At 53.5% G+C, this 20,706-nt stretch overlaps 1 protein-coding gene across 1 annotated transcript in view; it reads right to left on the bottom strand.

Annotated features, from left to right (window-relative positions):
* Positions 1-581: 581 nt before the first annotated feature.
* Galnt2 (polypeptide N-acetylgalactosaminyltransferase 2) overlaps positions 582-20,706 on the bottom strand; it is a 119,389-nt gene continuing 99,264 nt past the window's right edge. The window contains 10 exon segments of the mRNA XM_028767747.1: positions 582-3,072; positions 5,036-5,155; positions 8,016-8,142; positions 9,241-9,324; positions 9,551-9,643; positions 11,973-12,099; positions 13,801-13,904; positions 14,374-14,461; positions 16,306-16,393; positions 18,090-18,211. Of these exon segments, the coding sequence (XP_028623580.1) occupies positions 2,917-3,072; positions 5,036-5,155; positions 8,016-8,142; positions 9,241-9,324; positions 9,551-9,643; positions 11,973-12,099; positions 13,801-13,904; positions 14,374-14,461; positions 16,306-16,393; positions 18,090-18,211 (1,109 nt within the window). The 3' untranslated portion in view covers positions 582-2,916.

Below are 20,706 nucleotides of genomic sequence, written 5' to 3' on the forward strand. Positions count from 1 at the left end.
CATTGCCAAGTTATGTTACTGCCTTCGTCTCTCAGATGGCTACAGAGCCAATGTTTTGGTGTCTCACATAATGAAGTGAACGCAGTGTGGTCTGATGGCCAGTCCCTTCACTGTCTTATCGTGATCAAACTGCAAGACAACCAGCCGGTGCTTATTTCCCTGGATACATAGCCAGTCACATGAAGGTGTGGTAGAAGATGAATTCAAGGCCAGGAAGGGTAGGGGAAGCCCCAGAGGGCTGCTGATCTAGACCATGTATTTTAAATACTTAAGTATAAGAAATTTGGTACCTAGAGAATGTGGGCCAGGTGTTCAGGGCAGAGTATAGGAAGCGGGTTGCACAGGATCAGGCAAGCTTAGGCAGTGCGAGTGCACTGCAGGGGCTGGCCAGGTGTCTGGCACAGCCCAACTGTCTCACATTGCAAACAGTTGTCATGACTACATCAGAGCCAGGAGGCACAGCATTAGAGATGCGTTTTAAGGGGGTGATGAGAAATGTCAGTGTGGGCAGAAGAAGCAAGACCTCGATTCCGGCCCTCTACCCGGTCCCACACCTTGGATAGACCAAGAGAGACGGCAGCTGAGTGTTATCTATAAAGTATCTTCTCTTTATTTAAGTTAAACAATTTCAAGGATGGTTTCCATCTATAAAATGGACAAAGTACAAGCTCTGTACAGCAGTTCTTTGTTTTTTTTTTTTTAAAAATCAACTGGAAAAAAAATTACCAAACTATATTTTGAATTTGCAAAACATACTCACAGACGCCATCGTTTTCAGCTTCACGGAGACTCAAGGACCACCACAGAAGACAGCCACCTTTGCCTGTGCGCGCCCAGGGCTCCTGGGAGTTTTTAGTTTTTAAAAACAGGAGTGGGAGGGTGGGCTAGCCCAGATGACTACAAAACAATACAAGCCCTGCGAGTCACTTTGGCACACTGTCATGTAAACGTGGCTCACCGATGGGCCTTGCCCAGACCCCCTCTGCTCGGAGCTGGGTTGAGTTGGCACCCTGGTGGCCAGACAATCAGATGGTACAAAGGTGATGAGGCCACAGGGTGGGGTGGGGTGCACGTGTGGTGGGGACAGCCTATGTTGTCTCAAATCTGTGGTGTCACCAATAGAAGCAGTGCAGAGGTGTCAGGGTTAGCGGCGGACGTTATGCTTGGACTGGACTCCAGCCAACTCCTGCCTCGTCCTTGACAGCTCTGCACCTGTACCTGTGAGTGACAGTCCTCAGAGCCCACCTTGGAAGGTCGACATGTATGGACTTAAGACACGTGGGCACCCTGTCTGTTACAATGTATCTTGTTGGTTGCTTGGCAGGGTAGAACAACAAGAGGGGTCAGCACCTGGCCAGGCCTTCGCAGAGGGTCCGTGGTCACGGTGTGTACAAACATGGGGCTCAAGTAGAAGAAACCAGCCATGCCCTCCTTTTGGAGCAGGTGGGAGGCACAGCACTCACCTGCAGGCCCTCTGACCACCTGAAACTCTGGTCCCGAGATCTTGGACACCTGAGATAAGCATGTAGGATGCTTGCAGCCCCGCCCGGTGTCACTTCCCCTGCTGTCCAGGTCACCTCTGTGGCTGACACATGCCTAGGTCCTCTGTGTGAGTTCGCAGGCCTTGTGATCTGAACTCTACCCACAATTCCTGCAGTAGCCTGTGGATATACCGGGGGTCAGGGGGATGTTACCCACACCAGGGTTATAGACACGTGGGGTCCACCCACAGGCTGAAGGGCTGCTCTCCTGTGCTCTGCTGGCAGCTTGGTTAGTACCAAAGACCCAATGTACAGGGAGGGTCTCAAACCACTGTGAGCCTAGGGATAGCATGTGACAGCTGTCCAGTGTCCCTGGTCTGTCACAAGGCAGTAGGGTCCTGCTGGCTCGCATTAGTTAGAAGCTGTGGGGTTGAGTTTTCCTAAAGAAAAATAAATCTAATTTTAAAAGAAAACCCAAAGCAATACTTGCCAAAAAGAGGTGGCCTATTTAGGTTTACAGATGACAATGGGCACGAAGCGGACTTTCTAACCTAGCTGCAATCCCCTCGCTTAAGTTAAACATGGATGCTTGTGGGCGGGACCGGTGGTTTGGGATGCCCCCAACTGGAAGAGCAGCATGGGCCGGCTGGTGAGGCTCCAGAGGCAGAGATGCACCCTTTGCTCTGCAAGCGCAGCCCCCTCTGCATGGTGCACGGCTGAGCTGTGCTCTGGGGCTCACAAGATGATTTAGGGAAGGCGTAGGGATCGGACCATGATTCTCTTTAAATGTATCTATTTAGTGTCCCACCATAGGAAAGTTCACGGTCAAACATAGCAAGTATGTCAACAGGAGAGGGGACGTGGCTGGGAGGCCAGCTGAGCCCAGGTGCAGGGACAGGGAAAGACAAGGGAAGGTCAGCTTTGTGGAAATCATTTTTTTTTTTCCTTAGACAGGGTCTTGCCTGCCCCAGCCTCCTGAGTGATGGAATTGCAGGCACTGGCCACCATGCCTGGTTCACACACATGATTTTGAATAGGTAAAAAAAAAACCAAACAAACTGGAGATTGTTTAGTTCTCGCTGTGAGGGTTCGCGCCTTGCTTCCTCTGTCCTCGATATAAACATGGTTGCTGCTTGTCCACTTGTTCTGGCCAGCACTGGGCTGTTCCTCTGCTGGGGTGTGAGGAGGAAGCAGACAGTGGGAGGTGGAGGGTGCCAGCCTTGGGAGGGACCCTCTGTCCTGAGCCCCAGGGGCTCACGTCCTCTTCTGCACAGCCGCTGGCCCAGCTCATGCCTCGCTGGAGACTTGAGACTTAAGACTTTCAGACCATGGTGGAACACTGAGGTATATAGTTTTGCGGAAAGTTTCAGAAACATAATTCATGTGATCACCAAACTGGGCCGGTGTGCGGGTGGATGGCGGGCCCGGGGGCCTCTTATTGCTGCAGGTTGAGTGAGAACTTCCACTGTTGTGACAGGGCTGGCCCGCACACCTCCACGCTCAGGCCTCCGCTCTTGGCAGTGCGGCTGTCCAGGCACAGGTTGCTGCCCACGTGTCGCAGTTTGGAGTTGCCTTCGATCTGCTCCCACTTCTGCAACAGGAGAGCACAGCGGGGGGGGGGGGGGGGTTGAGTTGAGGGCAGCATAGGTAGGGTCTGCAGGCTACTCTTGGGCACACACCTGCTATTTCCTCCCTCTTTCTCTCTGTTCCTGAGTCCCTGCTGCCCCTGTGGTGCATGCTCCACGTGTCACCACCATGATGCTCCTCCGAATACAGTCAGGAGGTCCACCTGCCCACTTCTTTTTTTTTTTTTTTTTTTGACCTTGTTTAGCAAGTGATAGAAACATCCTAAACATTTATGCTTTTGTTTTGTAAAATCACACACACTTTCCTTCCTCTCCCAGCAGCTCGTCTTTCATTAACAAGGTCTGTGGCTCTAATTAATGTTTTACACATACAATAAGGTTCCTTGGAGTAAGTATTTCTGAAAATCCCTCTGACATGGTGGAATTAGATTTTCTCACTCTTGCCTCCTCTCCCCTTTCGACTTTGCAAATGCACACATACAAGTGCCTGGAAGCCCAATGCTCTCGTTGGCCAGACAGCGCAGTGCCACAGAGACAGGTCAAGGAGCTGCCTCTCGGTGGCAGGCCTGGGGGGATAGTGGGGGTGGGAGGGGCAGCAAAGCAGGACCCACAGCATCTCTCTCAGCCCTCAGGATATTTTCCACCTACTCATCAGATGCCAACTGTGGAAGTCAGGGGCAGTCACCCTGAGAGAGGCTCTGCCACCTGCACTGCCTCCCTCCCTCCCTCCCTCCCTCCCTCCCTCCCTCCCTCCCTCCCTCCTTCCCTGTGCCTGCTGCAGTCAGTTTTCTGGTATCCCCTTCATTGTCATGGAAAGCATGCCTAGAGCTGATTCTGGCTCCTGGGGGGAGGGGGCTGTCATGTGTCAAAGCATCCATTAGACAGAGGGCACTAAGAAAACAAGTCCCAGCTGTCCCTGGAAGATGGTCTTCAATGCTGGCATCCACCCGATGGGATGCCACAGTGTGGCAGGTTTACTGGAGTGGTGCTCCTACATCCCCACAGATGGAGGCTTGAGGCTGGACTGACTCATCACCCAGGACCAAGTGCAGCCTTCTCTGTCTTAGAAGCTCAGTTAAGGCCCCCACAGAGAACATGGGGTGGGTGTTTCTATCTCCTCTTCCTTCTTAAAGGTTAACAGAGCAGATAAAAGTCTCACTGATTGTCTTATGGCAGAAAGGCCTGACTAGGTGGCTAAGTGGGTCCAGGGGACAGTGGCCTTCCTGGTTCAACATTTAAAATCTTATTCTATAGGGTCTGACTCCAAGTTATACAACTGTACTAACAGAGCTGTTTAGAGAGCGGACACAGGGTGGGCTGGGAGCAGGGATAAGGCACTCAGTTTGGGAAGCAGAGATTTGGGGATGGACTGGAGAGACATTTGCAAGCATTTCTCTGATACGTAGGATCTAAACAGGAACTGGATGCTGACTGTGGCCCCACACCACCAACTGCTAGGTGGTGGTGGCAGGGAACCTGGGCCTCTGCTTCCATTTGTGCAATCAGGTGGATGGAAGAATGAGGGCTCTGGTGGTCCTCGTGCCTCAGTTTCCCCTTACATTTGTCTTCTGGGGAGGGACTATGGGAAGACTGGCTATACTCCCCTGTGGCGGGTTAGAAGGGACTGTTAATGCCTGGACTCTGATTGTCACCCCAGAGCTCAGAAAGGTGGTTTGTCCAAGATCCCCAGGGAATACGTCAGAAAGAAAGAACCAGCTTCTAAGGTCTACAATAAGCTTTGGTCCATGGAAGAAGCATATACAGAGAGGCTACTCAACTGTCACCAGGGTTAAGACTCGGATCTCACTGTGAGCTCAGAGTAAGACAAGTGACAAGGAAAGGAACCTGGGACCCTGTGACATGAGACCTCCAGAGGATGAAAGGCAGCAACTGGACCATAGGTGTGAGGTGGAGAAGCACTGCCCCTGTCACTGCCGACACCATGAAAGCCTGGGACCTCGGACGCACCTGTCTGCTGTCATTCTCTCGGCAGCCCTGCAGTCTGATGAGTGACCCAGGTGAGCGGTCCACCACAGTAAGGCACAGGTCCATGTGCTTCACCGACTTCTCCTTTGTCAAGGCCCATTCCTAGGAGAGACAAGGAGAGGTACACCTCAAGTCAAGCTCTAGTCATGTGGGAAACTTGATTCAGGACCCCAGGGGTAACTCAGAGCCAGTCAGGTGCTCCCAGCTGAGGGACAAAGCTACACCTGGCTACTGAGCTGGTCTTAGTAACCATTAGGTTTCGGTGGCAAATGCGTTTGCACATGTGGGCCCAGCTGTCAGTCTGTTCTGGGAGGCTGGGAAGTGCACACTCCTGCTGCCTCAGCTGCATCCAGGAGCCAAACTACACGCACCCTCAAGTAATTTCTGTTAAGTCAGAAAAGTTGTTAATACAGTGACCAAAATGAGCTGTATCAAGAGTGACTAGCTAACTATGTTAAGCATTTTAGCTCAAAGTGCAAGTTAGAGATCCGGTTAGCCGTCGGCTCTAACCCACAAGTCCTCCCACATCATTTTGGAACGACTCTGCTTTGGAAGCAGATTTATGAATGAAGGTTGAGTCTGTGAAAACTCCATAAATGATACATTGTAGCTTTCAGCAAATATCTACATGGCGGAAGTCTGCAGGCACCTGTTGCTGGTACTCACAAAGTCCTCTGACTTCAGGAATAGTCTCCACATCAACACACAGCATTGCTCCTCCTAACTGGATGCTCGCCATGTGTTGAACTGTCTCAAGCATGAGCTGCATGAGGCTTGTGTGTGTGTGTACACACATGTACTTTGCAGACAAGGAAATTGGGTCAGAATGCATTTAAATGTCCTTGCCTGTGCTGTTAGCAACCCAAACACATGCACATGCATGTGTACACAGAGGACAGGGCTGTCAACTCCCTCTCTGAATACCACACAAGATCATGTGTTAGCTTGGAAGACTGCAGAGAGAGGGAGTGACATCGCCATGAGCAGCAGTGGCTGGGTAGAAGGTCCCATGTATGGCCAGAAGACAGGGCTTCCTAAAGTCACTTAAGAATTGTATCCTTAAGGGTACAGCCACCCACACAGGGCACCAGGATCCAGATGTGGAGGCCTCAGTGAGTCCGGCATCCCACAGGGATAGTGAGCTGCCCAGGCCCTGGGGCTTCCTGTCTCTTCTCTGGCTCCACTGACCTCTGTGTCCCTCAGAAGGGAAAACTGAAGATGCAGGAATGTATTCTCTAAGGGCTGCAGAGACTGCCACAAGGCCAGAGGTGACGGACGAGCCAGGGAAGCCTTGCTGTCCGTGAGCAGGTGGTCTGTTCATGGCTAGACACTGAAACCCGAGTGAGAGGGAACTTGCACTCGGGGCTGCCACTGGAGCGTGAGGGCTCCTGACTCTCTGAGAAGCACAGAAAGTCGGGGAGAGAGAGGGCAGAGGCTGGAGAAAGGGTCCAATGAGCCTGGAGGCAGGATGGTCCAATCTTTCCTTGCTGTGTCTGTCCCTGCCATGGAATAGGGCTGTTCCTCTGTGCTCCTGCACATGGTCAGGAAGTAACTCCCAGGAGACACGTGTGCTGGGAGTCACTGGGGAAGGCCCTCCGGAAGTCAGCCTTGATTTCTGACCACCGTCTGCTTCCAGATTGTGGACACAAGGTGACCAGCTTTTCTTCATACCCCCATGCTGTGATGTACCCCGTGGGACGTGAGTCAGAAGGACCCTTCTGTCTGTGGTTCTGTAGCCACAGTAAAGGGTAGCTTACATATAGTCTGTCTGCTCTACCTAGTGTGCTTCCTTCCAGATGTGCCAGGGTATGGAGATGCAACTCTAGGATGTGTGGGCAACAGCTGGAGACACACCTGCCTGTGGTTGGAAGTCACGGGGACCTCTGGGCACCAAGGGTCTAGACTGTTTTCATAGGACAAGTATGGGAAGATGCTGGAGGGCCACAGCTGGCCAGGAAGGTCACATGTGGAAACTGTGTACTTCCTTATTTTAAGACGGGTAATACACTGAACTTCACAAATCTGATTTGGCTATGCACGCTGCAGAGCTGGCCGCCTTGTGCTGATCCTTCAGCAACCTGAATTTATAAAATATCTAAGAAATGCTTCTATGAGCTGCCATCCTTAAAAAAGTGTGGCCACTGAGCCTCTCATTTCCTCTGTGTTGCTGAGGTTCAGCTGGGAACTAGACAACAGTGCCCCATCCTTGCTGTTTGTGCTGCTTAAAGTCAGGAAGAAGGGTCGTCCCCATCCTTGTGGCACCTGACCCAAAAAACTTCACTCTCTATCAACACAGAGGGGACTCAGACACCTGCTGGTGTCATCTTTGCCTCTGGGTCCCCTCCAAGTATTGGAGTGCCAGCCATCAGCTGCACAGGGCAGCTTGAATTCATATTCGGTAGAGTTAAATAAAACTGAATACTTAATCCATAGTAGGCACATCTTAAGAGCTCAAGTGCACAGTCACCTGCTAACGTAGTTCTACAACATTCCTAGCACTGAGGACCGGGGAGGGCTCATGGAACCAAGCTGGTCTGTGGGGTGATGTATCCCAGGTTGCGTGGTATAAACTGTGCCAAGAATCAGAACCCAACATCTGCTGGTCGTCACCATCAGGCGCTGACCCTCGACCTGAGGAGGCTGAAGCTGAGCACATGCTAAGCAGGGACCCATGGGGACAAACACGGGAGGAGATGCAGGTCCGGTACATGATAGTGGATTCAGCAGGGATGACTGCGCTGGCGGGAAGTTGTAGCCTAAACAACATGTGCTGATGCTACCTCAGTCTATATCCCTGGCCAGCGCAGCACAGCCCACGCAGATGAGCCGCTCAAGACGTCACTCAATACCTGCAACATCCCAGCTGGTTCTGAGGCTGCTGGCAGAGCTGGGGCTTTCTACAGAGCCCAGGGCTTCTAGCTGAGGCCTCTGGGTCTGCTAGACAAGCATGCTTCCCACCTACCTGGTTTCCCCCAGCGTTGTGACACTCATAAATTCCAACGACTCCATCCGCAAAGTGTCCCAAGGTGTCCAGGCAGTTGGTTCCCTGCTGTAAGGCCCCAAAAGCTATATCCTGGTGGTCTGGAACCCTGAAAGGCGTTCATTGTAAGAGCCAAGCCACCTCCGCACCCTGTGCTTCCTGTTCACCGTGGCCTCTGCACACGGCCTCAAATCAGACAGCAGAAACAGAGCAGCTTCACGTCACCCCGACGTGATGTGGCCCCAGCCTCTGGATTCCTAACTCTTTTAAAGACTGTTAAGTGGGCCAGACATGATGGCACATGCCTGTAGTCCCAGCATTCAGAAGGCTGAGGGAGGGATTTCTGTGAGTTTGAGGTCAGCTTGGGCTACAGAGTGAGACCTTCCCCACACCGCCTTGCCCCTCCATCTCAAAAGAACTACGGTAAATGGGAGGTGTTTCCTCATGTTTTGGTAAGTGAGTTACTAACAAGTTGGGTTGTTGACTGTCCCTTAGAAAGCTGCTCACAGGGGTCACATCTGGCTCTTCATGTTTCTCAACAGACAAGATCTTGCCCAGTAGGGCACAGTCTGTGGAATTGTTACGTGGTCCAATATACACAAATGGATGGAGGGTATGGGGAGTTGTGTGTTTAGGAAGGAGAGCCTGGCCTCACCTGAGACGCACTGGCTGTGGTCTCCTGATTAAGGGTCATACTCTAACCTCAACTGGCTCTCCCCTGTGGAAATGACGAAATGGGCAGGTCCTTCAGGATAAGAACCGCCCGGCAGCACCTGTGGCCAGAGGCCCACTGGTCCTCCACTGGTCCATTGGTGCCCTCAGGACAGGGCTCCTGCCAGCTTACAGGGAAGGGGATGTTGAGGCAAGGCTCAGCAGAGGCTGTCTGTCACTCACCCTCCGGTAGGAGCTGGGACACCATCACTGTTAACACTGCTCTACACTGAGAAGGCAGGAGCAGCTGAGGGAGCTGTGTGGAGAGGGGGGACTCACGGGAGACAGCCTCTGCCTCCATAGCCCACCGCTGGAGAAAGGGACAAACCAAATCAGGGGTGCTTTGGGATTCTCCCAGGCTCACACAGAGCGAGGGGCACCTGAGGGCCGGGACCATGTGCTCTCCCTGGCAGCTAGCTCCCAGTCCTGCTCACCGCAAGCATGAAGCCTCTGCAGACGCCTTGGTCATAAAGTGCACTCAGGCCCCGGGACTCACCTCAGCTCGGGGTAGACGTTGTCCAGGTACCACTTGAAGGGCTTGCAGCCCAGCTTTTTCCTGAGCTCCAGTCTGCTCTGAATACTGGAGAAAAGGAAGATGCATTCATTCCTGGATGCTTAGAGGATAGGTGGCCTACACGGGATAGCATGTGCTGGCCAGCCTCGGGGGCCCAGGACCAGCTCACCTCCCACCGGGACATGCTGGCACAGAGTGGAGGCCCCTGTGGACACTGCCAGCTATCCCCACCTCTGCCAGGGTCCCCACCTGTCTCAGGGTCCCTATGAGAAGGACAGGGGGTGGCACTCACTTCCCATAGGGCACGTTGCGTGCAGAAGGCACCGCCGCGTAGTAGAAATGTTTGTACTCGTCCATCCAGACCTCAGCCGCCCGGCGCGTGTTCCTGAAAACAAAGTAAGCCATCCTGAGCTGTCGCTTCCATCCTTTCCTGGAGTCACCTGTCCCTGTATGTCTGCTGGAGTGTGAATGAGGACAGTGCCTAGAGGGTGGCATGGTGCAGCCGCAGCTACCTCAGGGTCTGTGGGAAGTTCTCGGCTGAAGCGCCATCACTCAGCACGAGTCAGCCTGAGCAGGACGGCACAGACACACTGATGAGACATCCCCGCTGCGCCTCGGAGGAGGAGCCTCTAGTGGAGACCGAGGCGTGAGGCTCTGGTCACCACAGCCTTCCACAGCATGGGTGGATATGGCACCACTAGCATGCTGGGAAAGTCAACAAGGTTCCCCCAACTCCCTCTGCCCTCCTCTGAGGTAACATCCTGTGTAGATTAGAAATGACAGCATACAGAAGTGGGAGCATCATGCTCCGGGTCTGGGGAGACTCGGGGACCCTTAGATCTAGTGCTTAAAGACAGCTTGCTTTCCTGACAGTTAGGAAGGGCCACCGTAAACACAGATAGCCACAGGCCCTCTGCTCGGGTGAGGGGAGACATGGCTGACCATGTTCTTCCAAGATGAACGCAGCAGGTAGTGGTCACCCTGTAGGTGAATCATTTTTTCTGCAGTAAGGTCTTTTAAACGCTGAGCCTGTCACACTGTCAGAGCTGTAATTACTAAATCCATTTCCACCTGGGGCCTCTGTCTTCCCCATAAAGTGACAAATATTCCTGTTGTCCCTGAACGGGGGAGGGGCAGACTGTTGCCACGGAGAGACAGGGTACTGTAAATGCGCTCATCCTTGGATTCCTGGTGCTAACCCCAGAAATTTACCTCAAGGTTGATAACCAGGAATGAAATACATATGGAAATCTCCTCGTCTCACAGCTTATAATGGAGAAACCGGTAGCCCTGAGGGGTGGCTGTGGAGTGGACCGTCACAGGTGTAAAGGTCTGAGCATGGAGAAGCGCCCAGATGACTGACACAGACCTCTGGGTCCCGGTGTGTCTGTGAGGAGCAGACTGATGAGGTCCAGAAGCCTCTGACCTGACCACTGGCCACCTCCCTAAGCAGAGCCGGAAGACGGCTGCATTACTGGGGGGTGGACCCATGCCCATGGGGCCGTCCCTGCCCTCCGCGTCCCGTCTGCTGTGCAGTGAGCAGCCTCACAGGTCCAGAAACCATCATCAAGTGACCACGGATGGAGCCTCCCAAACATCCTGCAGCCTCTGACAGGCTGAGCACACCCCACCTCAGCAGCCTGGACTCTATCTAGTGCTGCTTCCACAGGGTGCTCTGTGTCCTCAGCCTGTCCTATTTAGCCCAAGTTCTCGTCCCCGTGGTGCCGACCAGATGAGCATTAGAAGCCCTTTGTATGGCTTACGGGTTCTGCTCTCTGCTCCCTAAGGTCCAGTTCCACACTGTCTGCCCCATGAGGTCTGACTCACAGGTTTTCGTTTTTTTTAATACAGGGCCTCACCATCTAGCCTTGACTGACTTCAAACTCACAGACATCCACCTGCTTCTGAGCACGGGGATTAAAGGTGTGTGCTATAATGTTAGAGCTGGAAATTTTTCCCGGGAAAAGCCTGGCTGGGCTAAGCAGCCTTTCTGTTTTGTTTCCTAACTTCTATTGCCCATAGGTAATCCATCGGTTATGGACCTCAATGTCTTCTGGCTAGAGTGCACTGTGACTTCCTTCTGATATGGTTTCAGTCTGCTCCTCAGGCTCAAATTGAGTTGCATCAGATGACACCAAGAGGCAGGAGCTTGAAACAGGGGCCAGGCCATGGGACTCTGTTGTCACCAGACTGGAACTGGTCCTCTGTGCCTCATCCTCATCTCTTACCCTTCACTATGTGGGGCATCAGGACACCCTTGGCAGGGGTTAACGCCTCGGTCCCAGATGTGTCAGCACCCAGACACTTAGCCAACAATGCTGCTCCTTGCAATAATAACCCAGCGGTGGCACTGGTTACTGCAGTATGTGATGGGCGGACGCAACCCTGTTCTTAACACTGTGAGTGGCAGTACAGTACAAACTCAGGCTCTCCCTTTGAGGTATTTGTGTAGGTTTTTGTGACCATCCCATGGTAGTCTTTCCCTGATGTCCCAGTTAGGATAACTCCAGCTATCACCCTCCCCTATGATGTCTTCCTGAGACCTCCACGGATCGCACTGAGGCAGCTTCTCTCAGTGGAATTCCATCTGACATGCTAGCCACTCTTCCTTTCCTCAGCTCAGGGGCCATGCCTATTAAGGGACACTGTCCCCACACAGTCCCAGGGTCTTCTGAGCAGACAGCAGACGTCTGGTCTGGTCTTTCACATCTTACCGGGCAAAGACAGTGCCACTGCCACCAGGGAATGTGTAGGGGTGCTGCTTCCGGAACACGTGACCTACACGGCTGCACGGGATGATCTCCAGGCTGCCGCCACACTGCCACACTCGGAATGAGATCTCTGATAGGAAGGGAAGTTGGCAACCATCAGAACTCATAGCCGCTGTCCCCACGGTGAGCCACCTACCATGCCTCACTTTTAACTGCTAAGGGGAACCCCTGAGGGGTGCTTCTCCAGAGCAGGATCTGGAGCATTTATAGAGGAAACACTGGATTCGTCCCAGACAGGCCACCTCCATAGCACACCCAAGACTGAACATGCATGGAAAGGTCTATGGGACAAGAGGTCTCCCAAGGGTGACTCCTGCTCTAAAAGCAGACGCCTCCCAGACTAAGACCACATGTATCCCGGTAGCTGTCAGCTGGAGATGTGTGCACACATCAAGTTCCTCCACGCTGCTTACTGTAAACAGACCGAGTACCAGGATTCACTGGGCTCTCCTTCAGGGAAAAAAAGAGTCCTTGTCTATTTCTCTCACGTATCAGCATGACCAGGGGCAGTCACCTGCCCTAACCTTAGCAAGACCCATGTGAGGCTGGCTGGCTATGTCTGTTACTCTGTGCTCTCAGGTCCCTGAGATGTGGCCTCCTGAGCCCATGACACAGGTTGGCCCACTGGGTGGCTCCAGCCATTGGAACCTACAGTGCAAGAGGCTCAGGAACCTTTCGGGTTCAGTACCTCAAAGCCTTTCTTGCTCACAAAACTTCACCCAAGCCTACCCAGGCCCAACACCGCACTGGAACACGGAAAGGAACTGGACTCTCCATCCTCCCTCTCCTCCCTGGGGCCAGCACTGGACTCTCCACCCTCCTTCTCCTCCCCAGGGCCAGCGCTGGCAGCAGCTTTCATCACGCTGAGTGGAGCTTTCCTCCCAGATGAACCATTTCCACGAACTTCAACTTCAAAGGACACGTTCGAACGACGGGCTAGCTGCGGCTGCTCTTTTAAGCCAACGAAGCTATCAAAGTCTCTGTCACAAGAAAACCCCTCAAAGTGACAGCAATGAGGCTTTCCCTCCTTGTCCTGGCCCCCTCTCCTCTCAGGGCACACCTGCGTAAGGACGAAGGAAACTAAACTCTTGATAGCGAGGGGAGTCAGCTCTGAATGACAAGCACTTGAAATCAAAGGCGTCGAGTAAAACGGGAGACAAAGCCTGAACAAGCTAAGTAATCTTTTCATCCGTCACGCAGGACACCTGAGGCACCTGCCTGCACAGACCGCCACCTGTAAAGTGTCCATGTCTCATTCCGGGGCAAACATGATCTTCATGGGTCATTAAAAAAAAAAATTATTCCTAAAAGTAGCGGAGAAGGGTCTGAATATCAGGTCCCATCCATGTGACATGCACGATTACATTCAGCCAAACCGGCAGCCGCCTGACCCCATCAGCATCCTACAGTTAACCAGAGCCCTGGAAACGGCTTATTTCTCAGTTTTGGAGGCATGTATTCGGAACCCCCAGGTCAAAGGAGGTGACGGCATCTGGTGTCCGTGCAGGGATGACCCAAGAGGAGGCTCATGTGTTACTGCCATCCCTGTGGTCAGGTGTGTGCACACACACGTGTGTGAGTACAGGAGCTGGTTTGTCCACTGAGTGGCTGGCTGCTCCAGGCCTCCCTAAATGCTGAGAGGCCGCCCTGTCTCCCACACTTTACTATGGTGAAGTTGGGGCTTTGAACGGAGTGGGGGAGGGGCGCACATGCCCACGTTCTCTCCCCTCCCACACTTTACCATGGTGGGGCGGGGGAGGGGCACACATACCCAAGTTCTCTCCTCCCCACACGTCCATCATCATGTCGTACTTCCCCAGCTCTTCAAAGTAGAGTTTGTCCATCACGAAGAGGCCGCCGGCGATCATCGGGGTTCTGAAAGACAAGGGGAGCAAGGGCAAGGTTAGACCACACCACAGGCTGGACCTCCATCCTCTGCTGTACTCTAAGGGACCTTTCATTCCCCCACTGGCCTCTAGTCACTGCTTGGGGTCCCAGGGAGGCTGGGACCCTTGGCTTTTACATCTCTCGACTTACAAGGTCATTCTAAGAACCGCGGAAGTAACCCTTAAGGCCACGGCATACAGTCCCACTCTGCTACAGGTAACATCACCACAAGGAGGAGCCAACACAGAGCCAGCAGAGGTGCCTTGGAAGCTAGCGACTGAGGAAAAGCACCTAAATCCCCTCACTGTGTGACCTGGTGGCAGATGCTGGCCTTGAGAGGAGGCCAGGGACCCAGGGGGTGGGCAGCACAGAACGGCTACTGTCCTGAATGCACACTGCAGCAGGGGCTGGAGTCTGGGCTCTCCCAGGAGGGCTTCCTGCACCAGGCTGCACTTACTTTATAGGGGCAACCGGGTTCCCCTGCCGGGATCTCCTCTGCTCTGGTGTCATGTAATCCCACTTGAACACCAAGTTCCAGTCAAAACCTGCCGGCCCAGAAAGAACGGCAATGAGAAGAGACAGTCGCTAGCGCCTGGCTGTCCCATCCTAGTAGGCTTGACAATGAACACATGTGGATAGAACTCACTGCCAATCAACCAACCAACCAAAATGGGGGAAAGAGGGGGGAGGGGAGGGGAGGGGGAGGGGGGAGGGGGACAGGGTGGCTGATGAGTGTAGAGCACAGTGGAATCTTCCCAGCCCTCCAAAGCAAACAGCTCTGAGTTTTCCTCTAAAAACCCCAAACTACAGGTATGTCTGTGTGCAGTTCTGCACACATGGGTGCTGGTGTCGTGGAGGGACTGCACTCTGGCCCTCTGAAGTGCAGTGCATGTTCCTAAACTCTGAACCAGCTTTCCTGCTCCTCTGACCTTTTTTAAATTTTTAATTTTTTTTTATTTTGATGTAGGGTATAGCCCAGGTTGGTCTTGAACTTGTAGCAGTCCTCCTGCCTCAGCCCCCTGAGTTCTGGGATTGCACACATTGCCACCATGCCTGGCTGGGATTTTCTAGTATTCAGATGTAAGAATAAATGTGAGACATGAGGACTGGTGTCTGTGCAATGCCACCGCAACTATAAGGGCTGTGCACACAAGCCTGGGGACCCAGGGACAAGTGCACACAAGCCTGGGGACCCGGGGACAAGTGCACACAAGCCTGGGGACCCGGGGACAAGTGCACACAAGCCTGGGGACCCGGGGACAAGTGCACACAAGCCTGGGGACCTGGGGACAGGGCTGTGCACACAAGCCTGGGGATGAGTCAGAGCTAGATGAATCACAGTTGGCCCCCAGAACCACGGTGCAGCACGTAGTGCCTCTGTGGGAACCATGGTTCCTCATGGACCAGGACCTTTCGGGGTCCCTAACTTTAAAGCTGCTCCCACAGTGACCTAAGATCTGACACGCTGAGTCTCACGGTGCAGGCCTGTAATCGTAGCGGTGCTCTTGACAGCTGCCAAGTCAGGAGCAGCTTGAGTTCTAGGCCAACTTAGCTCCCTAGGCCGCCCTACCACTTGCTGTTTGTGAGTTAGGGGCTAGCCTAGGCAACAGTATAACCTGCTCCACCTTGTGTGCAGCAATGACTCCACAGTAATGTCTACTGCCGTCTCCCTCCACTGGAGAGGCACTGGAGCCTCAACAATTCTTAAGAAGCAAAGGAGAAACTTGAACAAATTTTTCTTGGGTCCCTGGAGGGGAACCAGAAGGTAGTATTTGTAGGCTGTGTGTCCTTACAAGACACTGGTCCATTCACACAAAGGCCACCCAGTGGAGAAGCAGGCTGTGGTTGGGCGGCTGAGAAGGGAGGGCTGGCGTCCAAACTTGAGCACAAAGGTAGGACTGGTGCCTGGTGGGTGGGCGGTGAGGGGCCAGCAGCAGGATGGCAGGACTCTGGGGTTGCAAACTGGCAGGCTGGCTGGGCATGCAGGCTACAAGAGGAAGCCTGGCCCTGGCAGAGGACACAGAGACAGGTTCCAGGCCCAGTCTGCCAGTCCTTGGCTCTACAGGGTGTCTCAAGCCCCGCCTCTTGCTGGTCTCAGCTCTGGAGCCTCTCAGGCCAGCCCACCAGTGGGTAGAGGCTCCTCTGCTCCAGTCCCAGGACATGACAGATTTCCCTAGCTTTAGCAGCAGCAGCTCCAGGAGAGGGGGTGACACGGTGGAGAGTGGGGGTGGGGGTGCCAGGGAAGCAGGGCCAGTCCTGTCAGTGAGGTACCGGCACCACACCACAGGGCTCCGCTATCACTGTTGCTGCTGATCACGGGACAGCAGTGGTCAGAGGACCGGCCAGACAGGACAAGCCAGCAGGTGGACCAATCGAGGCGGACACCTACCACCCTTGAGGTCAGCAGAGGCGCCCACGTACTGGAAATTGTCCATGTTGATGACGTCGATAATGGGGGATACGACCCGGGTCCTGTCCTGTGAGGGAGAAAGGAAAGATAACTTGTTACAGCCCCAGCAAAGCAGGAGCTGCCATCCCAACAGGCCTTCCCAGCAGACACCACTGTCCCAAGGTGTGCAGGGTGGTGGCATGAGAGGGGACAGCTGACTGGACACTTCTGCTGCCTCTTCTCCCTGTCACAGACCTGGGCCCTGACTCCTGAATTTCAACAGTGGGTAGATCTCAGTGTCACAGAGCTAAGCTCAGCCACGTTCTGCCTGTCACCCTCTCACGAGCTGCACCAGAGAAGTTCAGGAAGGAACTCACGGCTGTCTACACTACAGAGCCAGGAACGGTTTCTGGGGACAGGTGTCGTGAGAGGCAGGGAGTCGCCATCACCTCTGCAGCAGCTGACCAGAGTTTTCGTTTCTGAACTCAACTCCTGTGTGACTGTACCTTCTACAGTGCCACCGTGTGAGGGCCAACAGGAGGACTTCGACCTCCTCCGACCTTCCTACTCAGCTCTGCCTCATGCCGAGTGTATGTGTGAGAGAGGGTGTGTGGTCCTGTTACTTAGAGGATGCTTGTTAGCTGAAGGGCCCGGAAGTTCAGCAGCAGGATGTGCAGAGCTCAGAAGCGCTCTCCAAGGGCATTACAGAGCCCCGCCCTGCCTGCTTGCAGGTTGACAGGAAACGAGCTTTGGGGCTTGGAGAATAGAGCATCTGTAACCCACCCCCCCTGCCCCCTCAGGCTGGCCCTGGATAGGTGAGATTAGTCTGCTTTACACTCGTTCTGATGAGAAGAGAATCACAGGAACATATCATGTTGGCTCCTCCCTCCTCAGCGGGCCAAGCTGGGGGGGCACATGGCAGGGATGGGGTTTGGGGGGCAGACACAGGCAAGTTAGAGTGTTAGAGAGGGGCCCAGCCAAGGGCTCAGTAGGAACGCTGCCTCCTTTGTGACTCTGGATGTTACTGAAGACCCCTGAAGCCCAGTCTCTCCACTTATCAGGTAACGGGGAGCACCTAGTGTGCCACCTGAGCCCAGTATAGGGCAGAGGTGGGACTTTAGCTGGTTTTGGCTGCTCAGTGTTTTGTGACTTGCTGTTGCCGCATGTGCTTTGGTGTCAGGCAGAGCGTCCTACCCTCTGCCTCCTTTCATTTGCTTCACTGTCCCCAAGGGAACACTGTCACAGCAGCAAGGAATGAAAGCCAGTGAGACAAGCAGAGGGCAAGAGAAATAACACTGGGCCAAACACAGTACCAGAAGGCACGATGTGCCTGGGCACGGCCGGAGGTTACGTGACAAGCCCGCCAGGACACTCTGCTAGCTTGTCTGCTTCTCTTTGTAGGCCTGGAGCAGCTGGGTAGTCTGTCCTTAACCAGGGCACACGAGTATCACCGCGCTGACCAGGCCTTCCCCCAGACATCCCACCACATGGCACTCTTGCCAGCGCGCTATCCTGCTAGCCAATTATCTTCCTCTGATCACGTGTATCCGTGTGCATGCATGTACGTGTGTGTGTGTGGGGGGCAGGCAGGTCTCCCACCGGCCACCTCTTCTTTCCAGGCTTCTGCCAGCTCCATGGAAGCTGTTTTCTTCTGTTGCACTGACTGTTCTGCACCAATGGGATATCATGAAACAATGTCTGGGGCATCACATCCTTCCTAGTGACAAGAAAGCCCACAGCCAGAGTACAGCGTACACCGCACCCCGTGTGTGACCGAGCCTCACCTCGGCCACCCGCTCCAGGAGCGGCTCCAGCCATCGCTCGTTGCACTCACAGTGACTGTCTAGGAAGGTCAGGACCTTGGCCTGGGCGGCGTCAGCACCCCGGACCCGGGAGCGCATTAGACCTGTGGAGATAATTCAAAGTGCGTGAGGGGTGGGAGCTCCACCCGAGAGCTAGCCTGGCACAGCCGGCAGTCACTGGGGCAGATTCCCAGCAGGACTTCTAATAGCTCATCAGGTGACTCCTAAGGCTACTGTCCCCGAGGAAGGAGAAGTCACCCTTGTCAAATACCCAGAGGATGACACCCTGCCATCACGGCTCTGGGTCCCTGCTTGGCTGAGATAGGAAAGCCGCCATCACTCCACACCCTGAGAGCTAATGGTGCTAGTTCTGGTGTGCCTGCAACTGCATTGTAAACGGCTTTGTCTTCAGACAACAGGACATCCAGTCAAAACCCTGTGAGGCTGTGACGAAAAATCAGGGTCATTTTTGGCCCCATTCTGCACAAACAGGTTGTGATCAGTATTACAGGTACTTCATGTACAGTCTTATCATCAGCCACGTACCGAGCCTAGAAGATGCTCTACACCTGGACGGGATGCGGCTTCTTATGGTGAGCAAGGACGAGTATTTTAAGTTCCTTTATATACAGGAGAAATGGATTTGCAGTGACTCTTATCAACTGTATGCTAGCTACATCAGGGCAAAAAGACGAGATTTCCGACTCTAAGCCATTCAAACCCTTGCTCAGGTAACCGCTACCATTATGGAGCCGAACAGAAGTGGGAAGTGCTGAAAGGGCTTCAGAGAAGTCACTCAAAGAGAAAGCCCGAGGGGATTCAATGCCTGAAAGCGGGAATAGCGGAGTGAGACCCAGGCCTGCAAGGGCTTGCTCGCTCCTCCCAGAGTATGGCCCCCTTAGCTGCAGTGCAGTCCTTTCAGCTTGAGGTGTCAGCAGACCAAGGGCAGGGCTTCTACTGAGGTTGGAAAGGGAAAGAAGGCCCCTAATCTGGTGATAAGCCCCTGAAGCCTGTGGCCAACAACTCCTGGCTCAGGTGGCCACAGGGTCAGAGCAGCCTAAGGACGGCCACAGCCAGAGGAGCTGAGGCCTCAGCTGCTGTCTATTCCAATGGACACAGGGTTTGGGATTTGAGCCTTGCCAAGTAAAGTTTGGAAAACACCTCTGCTCTCCCACAGAAATCACAGAAGGATCACAGTTAGAACACAGCTGTTTTGTAAATAGAGGATCTGCCCAAAATGTACTTGTGCAAACAAAATACAGAGAAGCACCTTCATCATGTGTAAGCCCAAGTCTTCAGTGTCTGAGATAAGAAGCCCACCCTCTCTGCACGCAAGCTCACATGGTAAAGCCTTGGTCCCCAGCTGGAGGTGCTGAGACGTTAGCGGACGCTAAGCCTGCCAGTCTTACTAGTGAATAAACCATCCTTCTCAAACTTGGTGGCACTGTGGCAGACAGAGCTGGTGGGAAGTAGGCAGGGCCCAGCTGGAGGACACCGGTCAGTAGAAGGGCACAACTGCCCAACCTCGTCTCTTCCCTGCTTCCTGAGTGCCATGAGGTGAGCAGTCCTGCTTCACTAGAGTCTTCTACACTGTGGTGTTGGACCTGACCTCAGGCCTAAGTGACAGGACCAAGACTGAGAGCCCTGAGCTATGAGCCAAACAAGCCTCTCCCTCTACACTTCTGTCTCTAGGTATTCTGTCTCAGAGGGGAAGAACACAGCCGGTCACTGCACTTCCCAGAATATCAAAGCTTAACACTCTCCAGAGGAAAATCAAACGACTCAGACTATCTACAAATACGTCATTCAGAATGTCCATCACACATTGAAACAGCGGAAGACGGGAGGAATGGGAGAATATGGACCACAGGGGGGGGGGGGGGGGTTAAAAGTCCTCAACTGAAAGTCACCCTGAGCTGACTCAGATGTTAGAATTAAGAGATGAAGATTTAAAATGGCCATGACTATGTTCAAGAACTCATGGGAAATGATGGTGTGAGTGAGTGAACAGGTGGAAAACCTCAGCAGAAGAGTCAAACGGATATTCCAAAGTCGGAAAGTGAAGTTATCGCCAATGGAAAACTTACTGAGTGATCTTCAAGGCAGGGTGGAGCTGGCGGTCGGACAGGGAGCTCGAGGAGGGTCAACAGAAATAGATCCCCCAGGGAATGGGAACAAAATATAAAGAGGGAAAGGTTTAAGTGTCTGAGGTGACGGGGAGTGGCTCTGTGCGGCCAGAGCGGAAGGATGACACCAGACGGCCCTGAGGACATGATGACCAACCCTTTCCTGAATCTGTGAGACATCAACTTAAATATCAAAAGGATTTTGGCAAACCTGAAGTAGAATAAGTATAAAAAAAAGCGAGGGCTAGGAAGATCAAATCTGACTGCAGACACATCGATAACGTCTCAGGAGCGCTGCGGTGCCAACAGCCTGTCACGTGCGAGGGACAACAATACATATTGTGACTATGCTCTGAAAGAAAAACAGCTGGAGAAACGGCTCAGTGGTTAAAAGCACTCTCTGCTCAGAAGATTGGGGTTCAGCTTCCAACACCCATGCCAGGTAGCTTTAAACCATGTGTGACTTTAGCTCT

Source organism: Grammomys surdaster, unplaced genomic scaffold, assembly GCF_004785775.1.
Source record: "Grammomys surdaster isolate TR1022 unplaced genomic scaffold, NIH_TR_1.0 181, whole genome shotgun sequence".
Taxonomy (NCBI): Eukaryota; Metazoa; Chordata; class Mammalia; order Rodentia; family Muridae; genus Grammomys; species Grammomys surdaster.